Raw genomic sequence first — 13215 nt, 5'->3', positions numbered from 1 at the left:
ATGATGTGATGTATAAGGCAGGGCCCGGCCCTCAAGGACTTATATTACTGTGCTTGTTGTTAATCTTATTATTCTCAATCGGCTCATTGCTTCTGCTAATTAACATTGTTGGGGAAAAGCAAAGACCTTGATTCTAGTCAGTTGTCAGTCTTCTGTTCCTCCTTAATTTTGGTGACTGCATCATGGCTGCTGTACCAAATCACCACGAAGTAGGTGGCTTTTGAAACAACAGAATTTTACTCTCTTGTAGTTCCGTAAGCTGTAACTCTGAAATCAGGGTGTTGGCAGGGCCAGGCTCCCTCTGAAGTCTGTAGAGAAGGACCTTTCCTTGCTTCTTCCAGCTTCTAGAAGCCCCAGGTGTTCTTTGGCTCGTGGTAGCATCACTCCAGTCTCTGACTCTGTCTTTTTTTTTTTTTTGGGGGGGGGTGGTGGTACGCAGGCCTCTCACTGCTGTGGCCTCTCCTGCTGCGGAGCACAGGCTCCAGATGCGCAGGCTCAGCGGCCATGGCTCACGGGCCCAGCCGCTCCGCGGCATGTGGGATCTTCCCAGACCGGGGCACGAACCCGCGTCCCCTGCATCGGCAGGCGGACTCTCAACCACTGCGCCACCAGGGAAGCCCCTGACTCTGTCTTTACATGGTCATCTTCCCTCTGCGTCTGTCTCTGTGTCTTTTTCCCTCTACTTATGAGGACACCGGTCATCATGGATTCAGGCCACACCTCCCCCCAGCACAACCTCATCTTAACTTGATCACGTCTGCAAAGACCTACTTCCAAATAAGGTCACATTCACAGGTACCAGGAGGTAGGACTCCACCTATCATTTTTGGGGGCACAGTGCAACTGAGGAAAATACCTTTTCCTTCTTGTCTGTCCTCTCTAAGCTAAGTTTGCATTTGGGTGCTCTGTCCTTTGACCTTTCCATACGATAAATAACTACCCAGAGTTTACCACTTGAATCAACAGCTAGGATACTGAAGACAGGAGAAAACAGGCGACATTTAGTAAATTCATCTTTCCATTCATTGGTGCCTCCCTGATTTCCTACAGTTGAGGGTGAGCTCAGGATTACTGTCATTATTACTCTGGGAGGCTAACCATCCTCTCGTTCCTGGGTTTCCCTTAGTCTCTGAGTCCTGGTCTGGGCGTATATTCCGCGTATCCTCTGAGTGGATGGGATGCGTTAGCACTCTGTTCATTTCTTGCTCCCTTGTGACACATCCTAGTCTCTTATTACTTTTCTTTTTCTTTCCTTTTTAATGGCTCAGAAAAATGCTTGCATACGATATTATTTTCCTTGCAGAGCAATTTCTGTAAGAGTCTTCTGGTGAAAGAGTTATGAACTCGACTGACTTGGGTGAGGGGCGAGCTGTGGTATAACCAACTCCCCAGCAGATCAGCCTCCATTTGTTAATTACCCTTTGCATCTTTGCCACCTGCATCCGGACTTAGCTTCCCCACAGCTTCCTATGAATGTGTTCTTACTTCTGCTGCTCTTTTACTGTAATGTCTTGTACTGGTCTCCTCCCCTCAGATCACTTAATCCCTTTGGCGAATCCTTGCCTCTCCACTGCCTGCTGCTGTTGACCTTCCTTCCTGGAATTTGTGATAGTCTCTGAACCCTAAATGGGGATTTTCAAGCGGCTAATTGGGCTGCTCACCCACAAACCTGTAGTGAAAACTGGTGAAACTCTTCCTCATCTTAACTACCTTGCATGCTTTTTATTTTATTTTTTATTTTTTTCGTGGTACGCAGGCCTCTCACTGTTGTGGCCTCTCCCATTGCGGAGCGCAGGCTCCGGACGCACAGGCTCAGCGGCCATGGCTCACGGGCCCAGCCGCTCTGCGGCATGTGGGATCTTCCTGGACTGGGGCATGAACCCGTGTCCCCTGTATCGGCAGGTGGACTCTCAACCACTGCGCCACCAGGGAAGCCCTGCATGCTTTTTAAAAGGTTATGAAAACTGTTTCTCTATTTTCCTCCCTCCGCTGAGTACTGGTTGTAGATTTGTGGATGCCCGTGTTCTGTGTGGACTTGCAGGAGGGACCTTTGCTGACCCCTGGGCCCTCCATCTGTCCAGAGAGAGAAAGTGCTGTTGCGTGCACTCTGCGGAATTCTGGAGGTCCAACTCCGGCTATGGATGTGACTTCCTTGCTAGTTTAGGGCTCTTCTGAGCTGGCCGTGCCCTTCTCTTTGGTGGTTCTTAGAAGTGCACACAGAGTAATGACGTTGCAAATGTGACTTCTTTGATTTGAGCCAAAGTTTGAGCAACACAAGTGTGGGGCTGCTGGGGGAAGATTCATGACCTTGGCCTCTCTGAGGCAGCCCTTAGCAGGAGCCTGCTGCTCTCAGAACATCCGAGCAGTTAACCTTTTTTCCACACAGATTTAGCATACACCGCCAGACCCGAAGAGTCGTAATGACTTATGTCTCCTGTTACTATCATGCTTTTGCTGGTGCACAGAAAGTGAGGAGGTAAAACACAAGTCACCACTCACCCTTTACCTCTGTGTCTTGATTTTTCTTCAATTGTTTTTCTCTTTTCCCCCCACCAACTCCTCTGAGTAAGGAGACCCGTCTGGTTCTGAGGAGGCAGTCGTTTGTCTTTTTTAGTCCAGTTTTCTTTGAAACTTACTTCCTGTCCATGCAGTAGTATGCCGTTCGTGTTTGTTTTCCAGAAGATTCCATGCTGTTCCACATGCCCTCATCCTTTCTATCAATATCCTCTGGAAACCCAATGACTAAGTTTCACCTTAGGGAATTACGAGGCACCTTTTTAACTGCATTCTGTCCAGTGACTGAACTGAGTCTGAAGTTAGAAAGTAATTCAGCCAAAAATGGGGTGAGGCCAAGGTGAGGAAGGAAGGGTGTGTGTTCCCATGGTTCTGTTTTCTCTCTTCCTGGTAGCTGTCTCAGCAGCTCATACGAATAGTGGCAAGAGCCATAGTTAATAAGTACAAGCCGTGTAGACCCTTCTCTTTAGATGCTTTGTTACTCTGGGTAGTTTCTAGCAATGGCATGGCAAGTATGTATAGAAGGATTAGGAAACATGCCATCTTCAACGAACTTCATCCCCACACAAGCCAGGGCCGTGCACAGAGCAGATAGCCAAGGATTATGAGGGCGGGGGCGGGGTGTGGCATCTGAGATGGGGCCAGAGGTCTGCGTGTGTCCCCGCGTCTTGCAGAGGGCCACGCCTTGCTCACAGCCAAAGTGGCAGATGACCTGATCCAGTCAAAAAAGACAGGAAGACGGGGCCCCCCTGGGTCCTTAGGAAGTGGTCATCAGCTCCGATAGGCAGCCCACGGGTTCCCATAGGAATGCCTCGCCTACACTTTTAAAAAAAAGCCATCCAGGGTAGGGGAGGAGGGAAGCCCTTGGTTTGATGATGTGAAAACAAAAAAACGTGCTGGTTGAAAGCATTCTGTTCACGAGTGTGTCAGTTCTGTACAGGCTTCCTGCGGGTCGGGATTGTGGGCCCGAGAAACACAGAAAGTCAAGTGTAAACCAGTTCGTTCTTCCCTTTGTTCACCCTGGTTTCTGCTCTTCATCTGTGCGTGTGTCTGTTTTCTGTGTTATTTTTCCCTCCCTCAGACATTGTGAACACTCCCAAACCCGATGAAAGAGCTATCATGACATACGTTTCCTGCTTCTACCATGCTTTCGCGGGCGCGGAGCAGGTATTTAACCCTCGTCCGTCCGGTTGCCGTGCTGCTCTTGTGCATCGGTTTTAGTTGTGTGGGCGTGCGCGTGCATACCTGGGTGTGTGTTCGTGCACTTCACATCTTACCTTGGACTCTTTCTAAGTGTCTTGTAATGACTTAATATGGCAAGTTCCAAACTGCGAATGCTTTTTTATTTAACAGCTTTACCTTTAGACAGTTCTGAAGTGTTCTTAGCTCTCTGTCTTTCTGAGATATTGCTCTTATCTCATTAATCAATGGTGGGAAACATTTGTGCTTCAGGAGAAAACAAGGGCCATGAAAATTGAGCCACACTGATTGAGCGGTGAAGGGGGACTTGGACAAGGAGAAGTGAACGCCTTTCCAGGGCCCCTTTCCCGTTCTCTGCCTGGAGATTGCCTTCACTGTTCAGTGATGTGTTCAAGCATCTTGCAAGGTGAATCTTAATTTAACTGAAATAGTGAAAGTCTAACAGTGTTAAAACCTCAAAAACATTTATACTCCTTAAGATAAACAGCCTGAGGGACATCATGGGTGGATGTCCCTCTGCTTTCCCCACGTTCCCCTGTTTTCTGCTTCCTGTCCCTCCCCCTATCTCTACTTTCAGAGTCCTGAGACATGGGGCTGGACAGAGTATGTGTCATTTCTGTGATCTCTTTAAGACCATCACTGGGGGACTTCCCTGCCGGTCCAGTGGTTAGGACTCTGCGCTTCCTCTGCAGGGGGTGCGGGTTCAACCCCTGGTCGGGGAACTAAGACTCCACAAGCTGCCTAGCGGGGCCAAAAAAAAAAGACCATCACCAGCAAACAATGATAACTGGAAATCGGCCCCTACTAGGGCTTCAGAGGCAAGGCTGGGGGCCAGGCTGCAGGCCCGGAAGCCGGACGGATCTCATGGTCACAGTTTAAGGCACTTGGCCACTCCTGGCTCAAGCTCCCCACAAAACAATGATCGGGAATTATTGACACCTCAACAGCTACTCACATGGGTTAAACAAAGTATTAAAGCAGGTTCTGCCCCGTGGAAGGATCCCATCTAGCACATTCGACGTATTCATTTCAGGAATGAATGCATAGAGGCCCTCATGAACTCAGTACAATGACAGATATACATTCAGGATCCAGTCTGGTCTGCTTTGATTTCCAAAGGCTAATGTAACTCAGAGAGTTCTCTCCCTGTAGTTGTGAGGTTGGCAGGGGGCTCAGGTGGATGCCCAGGGACCGTTGTTTCCTCAACTCATCAGTTTCTGTTACTAACTTGCTTGATGTTTCACAAAGCTCGTGTTTGCGACTAATGCTATTTCCCTGTTATTCCCTACAGTATATTCAACCTGCCATGTAAGTCTGTGTGAAAACTGTCCCAAAGGTGTGAAATGACCCATAGTGTGAAAGAGCTGTACCCTCAGGCTTACCCCACCCGAACCCAGAACCTACACCACTTACAGCACATGCTGCCTCCCTGGTCACCCCCTGCCCTGCCACCTTCCACCTTGTGTATGCACGTCCCTGTCGACAGAGCTGTCTTGTTTACCTATTGTGTTTTACAGGCCGAGACAGCGGCTAACAGGATATGTAAGGTTCTTGCTGTGAATCAAGAGAATGAGAGGCTGATGGAAGAATATGAGAGGCTAGCAAGTGAGGTAAAGGAAACGGGTCCCTGCAGTCCTGTCCATCCCCCACCCTGAGGGTGAGGAACAGAGGGTGAACACGATTGTCAGTGGGTTTTTTTGTGTTTTTTTTTTGTTTTTTTTTGCATTTTTCATCTCAGACAGAATAAAAGTAGGAAAGTACACTCGCTCTCAGGGGTTGTTCATCTTGCTTAATTACTGGCACAAAGGCAGTGCTGCTGGTCTTTCCAAGCAATGCAAGGCACAGAGGTAGTTTGCATGTTACAAAACGTAGAATGTGATTCCATCCTCAGCTCTGCACCTCTGGGGTCGGGCTCCCCTAGATGACATTGTGTTCCTTGTTTTTTTCCTGCTTCATCGGCTACTGACATCACGTAGGGTGAGCTCCATATTCAGAATCCCAGCTCCATGCGGTGACTCAGCATCTAAGGAACATGCCCAGTGAGACAAGACTCAGCCTTGTGTGTGTATTTAAATATCTAGAGGGAACCTCGGGAGAGGCAGAGCCCTCCGTCCACGACATTTGAGCATGAGTTTCCAGGATGCCTTTCTACAGCTCTTCAGCTAGATTTCTCAGTTAGAATAGCACTTTCCACATTGCTTTTTTTTGGTTCTTATTATAGCATAAATCTTAACTATCAGGATCTGAGTGAGGTCCACAGCCACCTTCTCTCTGGATTGAACTTGATCACAGTGACAGTGTCAGAGACGAAATAATGTTTGCTCTGACTTACTTTGGCTGATACTTGGTCTGTACTGTGCAAAGCATCAGGATACTGGGAACCAGTCTTCCCAAGTAGTGGTGTATATTAGTCCAAGCTAATGATACTGTTTATATTTCCTGCTGCATTGGGAAAATTCCATTTGGCAACATTGTTTAATGCCAGTGATCAATGTCAGGGTTGAAGTGTGACCAGGACCGAAGGACAGATGCTTCTCAGTGATGATAGCCTGCCTTTTCTTACTTGGTCCTTCATTTATACCCCTCAAACAGACTATGCAGGGCCTTTGTAAGGCCTTGGTAGTAATTCAAGAGAAGGGGGCATACTCCATCCTTGGAGTCACTGCCATTTTCACTTTCATCCTGTGGATTTCCTGGAAAGCTAGCTATTAAAATAAAATATACTTTGGCATTGAGTCAGTCCCAGATTTACGATACTTTCGTCTCATAAGTAGGCCCGTTAGATTTGAGCTGATTTAAACTAGAAATACATTTTGAGTTAAACCCAGTTCTTTCCTGATTTTATTCCACCATGTTCCACCACGTGAGGTTTTTGTTTTTTCGTTTGAAAGCTCCATCCAGCATTTGTCTGCTAATGTCTGGTCACCGAGTTTCCTGTAAATGTCCCATTTTTGTAAAACATGACTCGTGCTGACTCAGAATTTTCGATCTGTGCATGGTGTCATTGGGGTGATGGTGAGTGGCCCTGGGTGAGCACAGAAGTTTGTATTTATGCCCTCCTTCCAGTCAGACTTCTGTAATCTCGGGAGCATTCAGTCAATCCATTCCCAATCATTCGGTGCCTTTGTTTTTTATCTGGGGGGCAGTTTGCTGGTGTTTTCAGCAGTTTTGTGTGTGTGTGTTTTGGGAACAGCTTTTGGAATGGATTCAGCGCACGATCCCCTGGCTAGAGAACCGGACCCCTGAGAAGACCATGCAGGCCATGCAGAAGAAGCTGGAGGACTTTCGGGATTACCGCCGGAAGCACAAGCCTCCCAAGGTGCAGGAGAAGTGCCAGCTGGAGATCAACTTCAACACCCTGCAGACCAAGCTGAGGATCAGCAACCGGCCGGCCTTCATGCCCTCTGAGGGCAAGATGGTGTCGGTGAGTAGCCCCCTGGCCCAGGGGCAGCCCCCCCCTTTTTTTTCTTTTCCCAAAGTCCTTCCTCTGATGGGCCACTGAGAAGAGGCATTGACTATAATTTTGGCCCTGTGACCACTTCCTTCTGGATATTTTTCTCCCTGCCATCATGCAGTTCTTGACTCTCCCTGCCCTTGGTGCCTCACACAAAACAGGCCTCTGACAAACACCTAATGATGATGGTCCCCTTCCTCTCCTCCCCGCCTCTAGGTGGACCAGCATCTAGATTACAGGCCCTCTGTTCCCACCTGTTACCATCTCCCCGATTCACCTTCTCCAGGGCTCAGTCCCATATTTACATCCCTCTTTGCATCATCAGTTTCTCCCGCTCTGCTGAAGCTTTCACATCCGCATAGGAAGCACTCTAGAATCTGCCAGACGAAAATGAAAACCTATGACTCCACGCCTCCCTACAGCACCTGTCCTGTTTCTCGGCTCCCCTTTGTAGCAGGACATCTAGAGAGTGTTCTTTATGGTACTGGTTTCTGGTCGCTTCCCGTTCCTTTATGTCTTTTACTCTTCAACCTGCAGTAAGTAATCTGGCTTCCGTCCACCCTAAGACAGACTGTTCTGTTCAAAGTCAACGGCGTCCGTGTTGACAACCTAGTGGTCACTTTTTTTGCAGTACATGGGCCTCTCACTGCTGTGGCCCGTCCCGCTGTGGAGCACAGGCTCCGGACGCGCAGGCTCAGCGGCCATGGCTCACGGGCCCAGCCGCTCCGCGGCATGTGGGATCTTCCCAGAGCAGGGCACGAACCCGTGTCCCCTGCATCGGCAGGCGGACTCTCAACCACTGCGCCACCAGGGAAGCCCCCTAATGGTCACTTTTATTTTCATATTCGCTGTAGCTGTAACCATGGCCTTCTTCTTGAAACTCCTTCCACCCTTGAACTTAGCTGAGTTCCTCCCACCTGACCACCAAGTCCTTCCCGTCGCTGTTCACAGCTTTGCCTCCTCCTGTCCCCAGGCTGTAGGTGGATGGTTTGTGGGTACAGGGATGCTGACCTTCTTCTCGGTTTTGACACCTGCAAGTGACCTCATCCAGGCCCGTGGCTTTAACTACCAGCTGTAATGGCAACACCTCCCAAATTTTACGTCTTCAGCTCTGATTTCTCCCTCAGTTCCAGGTTCATAGAGCCACTTGGATGTCTCAAAACCTAACATCCAAGAGTCCTCCTGCAGTGATCTCTGTCTTAGTAAATAGCATCACCATCCCCTAAGTTACTAAAGCGCCAACCCCAGGTGTCATCACTGATCCTCCTGGTCTGTCCCTTTCTTGTACCTGGTTCCTCAGCCAGTGCCACTGGCTCTGCGTCCAGATTTTATCTTAAATCTGAGCAGCTCTTCAGCTGCTGTCGCCTATGCTAAGCCACCAGTCTCTCCTTCGACCTTGCAGTAATCCTCTCCCTTGCTTTTCTTGTTCTTTTTCCCCTAAAATGCATTCTCCATGTAGCAGCTGCTGTCATCTTTTTAAAATATAAATCAGAGTGTGTCTCCTTTCTTCTCAAAACCCTCCAGTGACTTCCCGAAATACTTAGAATAAGATCCAGATTCCTTATCCGGGATCCGATGTGGTCTGACCCCACGGCCACCCTGCTGACGGCGTCTCTGGCTGCTCTACCCCTCACCCACTACGCGGCTGCCGCGCCTGCTGTGGTCCTTCCCCTACGTGGAGTGCACACCCTCCTCGGGCCTTTAGCTTGTCCCCCACTTCATCACATACCTACCTGGCTTTTCCATCATTGAGGTTTGGGCTCCAGTGCCACCTCCTCAGAGGAGTCTCCTCTCAGTAACCCACCTAAAGGAACTGCCCTGACTGTGCTCTCATCAGCATCACTTGACCGTGATTTGTTTTTCCTTCGGAGTGTATCGCTGTCGGAAATAGGAATCACACTTGTTGTTGAATTCCTTATTTAATGTCTTTCTCCGCCAGCAATCATGAAAGCTGCACAGGGGCCCAGGGAACTTTACAGGTGCTGTTCACTCTTATATCAAAGGCTCTCACTGCGCCTGGCACATGCGTGATGCCGGGGAAACGGTTAGTGGCTGACTGAACCCAGTTGCTGAGTCAGAGTCGTTTTGGGCTGAGTCACTGTGAGGCTTCATCTTCTTGTAGCCAGAAAATTAAAGCCCCGTTAGCCTTTGTCCACATCGGGAGAAGCATCAGGTTAAATGTTTGCCGATGAGAACCGTGATCTTAGTTCTAAAAGGGTGCAGTGGTAATGAAGACGTTTAGAAGCCAAAACATTTGAATGGCTATTTGGGGCGGGTGTGGAGGCACAGTGGTGAGGGAAAGACAAGAAGACACAAAGGAAAGCACTGTTGGACGTGGTGGAGGGGATTGGTAGAGAGGCCCAGGAGGCCAGAGCGTAACGGACGCGCCTTTGCTGGTCCCCACCCATCCCAGGACATCGCTGGCGCCTGGCAGCGGCTGGAGCAGGCAGAGAAGGGCTACGAGGAATGGCTGCTGAATGAGATCCGGAGGCTGGAGCGCGTGGAGCACCTGGCAGAGAAGTTCCGGCAGAAGGCGTCCACGCACGAAACCTGGGCTTACGGTGAGTCCATAGGATGCGGTGAGGCTCCTGGAGAATCGGGCTTGAGCTATGTACAGAGCCCCATGTGCAGTGACCGCTGTCCCTGGCGCCTGTGACCCTGCGGGCAGCGGCCCTCGCCCCTCTCTAGTCTGCTGTCTCAGGTACTGCGGTTCTTCAAGAGGTGGGTGTGGGGAATTCCCTGGCGGTCCAGTGGTTAGCACTTGGCGCTTTCACTGCCGTGGCCCGGTTTCAATCTCTGGTTGGGGAACTAAGATCCTGCAGGCAGCGTGGCACAGCCATAAAAAAAAAAGAAAGAAAAAAAAAAGGAGGTGAGTATGAAGATGGATGTTTTTATAAAACAGGACTCATAACGCGTTCTTCCCACACTTACCTGCATAGGTATCCGACTCCTCCTGACTCCCCCGCTTTCTTCTATCTGATTCCACAAGCATCTGTTTATTCCCTAACTGTGGGTCAGACAGCCCTGGCCCAGACACTAGCTTCTGCTGATAGAAGGTTTATTAAGTGCCGCAAAGCAACGTAATTGCCCACTTAGAAAATCTGCTTGGAAAGGAAGAACACGAGGTGTGATTTTCTATAGTCTTAACTCCTTTGTTTCACTTAGATTCATCTACTCCTTTCAGGCCTTGCAGACATACCTGTTTCCATGGCCGTGATACTATGGTCATGATACTGTTTTTTTGGCTCTGCTGTTTGCTGAGGTTAAAGAACAAAACATTCACCTCATCACATGGTAATCTATTTCGAGAAAGGGCAGGGAGGTTCCCCTCATCCCTTGGGTCCCTTTTGCTGTCTTGCTGCTTGGTTGTCGGTGTTGCTCAGCGAGACGGTCACAGGCACAGACGTGCCGTTGATACTTCCCAGCTGTGGGCCTTGGATGCATTCTCACCTCTCAGGGCCTCAGCGTCCTCTCCAAAGTGGAATAACAATCATACCTCCCTCACAGGGTTTTGATGAAGACTTAATGAGTTTGTATTTATAAAGTGGTAAAATTGGTATCTGGCAGATGGTAAGTGCTGTGTTGTCATCATTAAACATACGAACATTTGCTTTCCATGTCTAGCTTTGTGGAATTAAATTCTTAAAGGTCATCAACCAGGGAATAAAAATGGGTCCAGTTATAACCACAGCAGTTGCTTAACTTAGGAAGTATTTGTGGGGAAATAGGTGGAGTTTCGGAGAGAAGTTTTTCTAATGTTATTACATAAAAAATCACAAGCTGGGGCTTCCCTGGTGGCGCAGTGGTTGAGAGTCTGCCTGCCGATGTAGGGGACACGAGTTCGCGCCCCGGTCCGGGAAGATCCCACATGCCGCGGAGCGGCTGGGCCCGTGAGCCATGGCCGCTGAGCCTGCTCATCCAGAGCCTGTGCTCCACAACGGGAGAGGCCACAACAGTGAGAGGCCTGCGTACCACAAAAAAAAAAAAAAAAAAATTAAAAAAAATCACAAGCTGCATTTAACCACATTAAAAAAATAAAGCTTTCAAACAAATAATTGGAGTAAAGGTTGAGCCCATGGGTAGACAAATAGAGTACAAGTGTTTTACCTAATAATCCCAGGTAATTTCTGTGAGCTAATAATTACTCACTTAACTGAGCATCTCACGGGAAAGTCAGATACTTGTTTCTTAGGTTTATCACAGACTTGTTATTTAGAAAGTGCTCAGTGTGCTTTCCGCCCTGTATTTGTAGACACGAGCTTTCAGAACACAGGGGGACTCGGGGCCTTAGCAGAGTGACAGCCTGAATTCCAGTTGAAATGTGGCCTCTGCCTCTCAGGGCTGTCCTTTCCTCCTCTTGGTTCTCTGGAATCACCCAGGACTTTGCAAAGAGGCTGAAGTGTGACAGCACTCACACTCCCTTGCTACAACCATTGCAGGCAAAGAGCAGATCTTGCTGCAGAAGGATTACGAGTCGGCGTCTCTGACCGAAGTCCGGGCTCTGCTGCGGAAGCACGAGGCATTCGAGAGCGACCTGGCGGCGCACCAGGACCGCGTGGAGCAGATCGCGGCCATCGCGCAGGAGCTCAAGTACGTGCTCTGTGTGGGTGCCAGCGCTGACATTGAGCCCTGGGTCCAAGCGAGGACTTGGTGGAGAGCTTCTCCAGGCGTTCCCAGGGAGGGGCAGGGGAGCTTCCCTTTCCTGTCCTGTCTTAGATGTATCAATAGAACCAAGCCAGGGGACCCTGTGATGGGATTGGTCCTGTTTTTTTTTTTTTAATTGAAATATAGTTGATTTACAGTGTTGTGTTTGTTAGTTTCAGATGTACAGCAAAGTGATTCAGTTATACATACATATATATATATATATATATATATATATATATATATACTTTTTCAGATTCTTTTCCCTTCTAGGTCATTACAAAATACTGAGTATAGTTCTCTGTGCTATACAGTAGGTTCTTGTTGACAACCCAATCAAAAAATGGGCAGAAGATCTGAATAGACATTTCTCCAAAGAAGACATACAGATGGCCAACAGGCACATGAAAAGATGCTCAACATTGCTAATTACTAAAGAAATGCAAATCAAAACTACAATGAGGTAGTAACTCATACCAGTCAAAATGGCCATCATCAAAACGTCTACAAATAATAAATGCTGGAGAGGGTGTGGAGAAAAGGGAACCCTCCTACACTGTTGGTGGGAATGTAAATTGGTGCAGCCACTATGGAAAACAGTATGGAGGTTCCTTAAAAAACTAAAAATAGAGTTGCCATATGATCCTGCAATCCCTGGGCATATTTCTGGAGAAAACTATAATTCAAAAAGATACATGTACCCCTGTGTTCATAGCAGCACTATTTACAGTAGCCAAGACATGGAAGCAACCTAAATGTCCATTGACAGATGAATGGATAAAGAAGATGTGGTACATAAATACAATGGAATACTGCTCAGCCATGAAAAAGAATGAAATAATGCCATTTGCAGGAACATGGGTGGACCTAGAGATTATCATACTAAGTGAAGAAGTGAAGTAAGCCAGACAGAGAAAGACAGATATCATATGATAACACTTATATGTGGAATCTAAAAAAAAAAAAGTCTTTTTTAAAAATAAATTTATTTATTTTATTTGTTTACTTTTGGCTGTGTTGGGTCTTTGTTGCTGCATGCAGGCGCAGGCTTTCTCTAGTTGCAGTGAGCGGGGGCTACTCTTGGTTGCAGTGCATGGGCTTCTCATTGCAGTGGTTTCTCTTGTTGCAGAGCATGGGCTCTAGGCACGTGGGCTTCAGTAGTTACGGCGCATGAGCTCAGTAGTTGTGGCTCGCGGGCTCAGTTTGTGGCGCACGGGCTTAGTTGCTCCACAGCATGTGGGATCTTCCCTGACCAGGGCTCGAACCCGTGTCCCCTGCATTGGCAGGTAGGTTCTTAACCACTGCACCACCAGGGAAGCCCTTTTTTTTTTTTTTTTTTTAAGAGATGCACTGACTTCCGCTCTGGTGCTTTGACTGTGGTAGCGTCCCTGTGTCCTCCCATC

General features: G+C 48.3%; 1 protein-coding gene across 1 annotated transcript in view; it reads left to right on the top strand.

The window, feature by feature from the left end:
* The window catches only part of ACTN2 (actinin alpha 2), a gene marked incomplete at both ends in the record, with an annotated part of 76384 nt that overhangs the window by 46481 nt on the left and 16688 nt on the right, over nucleotides 1-13215 (top strand). Inside the window, 5 exons of the mRNA XM_079704465.1 lie at nucleotides 3596-3681; nucleotides 5232-5324; nucleotides 6908-7138; nucleotides 9582-9729; nucleotides 11608-11758. Of these exons, the coding sequence (XP_079560591.1) occupies nucleotides 3596-3681; nucleotides 5232-5324; nucleotides 6908-7138; nucleotides 9582-9729; nucleotides 11608-11758 (709 nt within the window). The remainder of the gene's footprint in view (nucleotides 1-3595; nucleotides 3682-5231; nucleotides 5325-6907; nucleotides 7139-9581; nucleotides 9730-11607; nucleotides 11759-13215) is intronic.

This window comes from Hyperoodon ampullatus (genome assembly GCF_949752795.1).
Source record: "Hyperoodon ampullatus genome assembly, chromosome: 1".
Taxonomy (NCBI): Eukaryota; Metazoa; Chordata; class Mammalia; order Artiodactyla; family Ziphiidae; genus Hyperoodon; species Hyperoodon ampullatus.
This window is presented reverse-complemented; position numbering and strand designations above follow the sequence as displayed.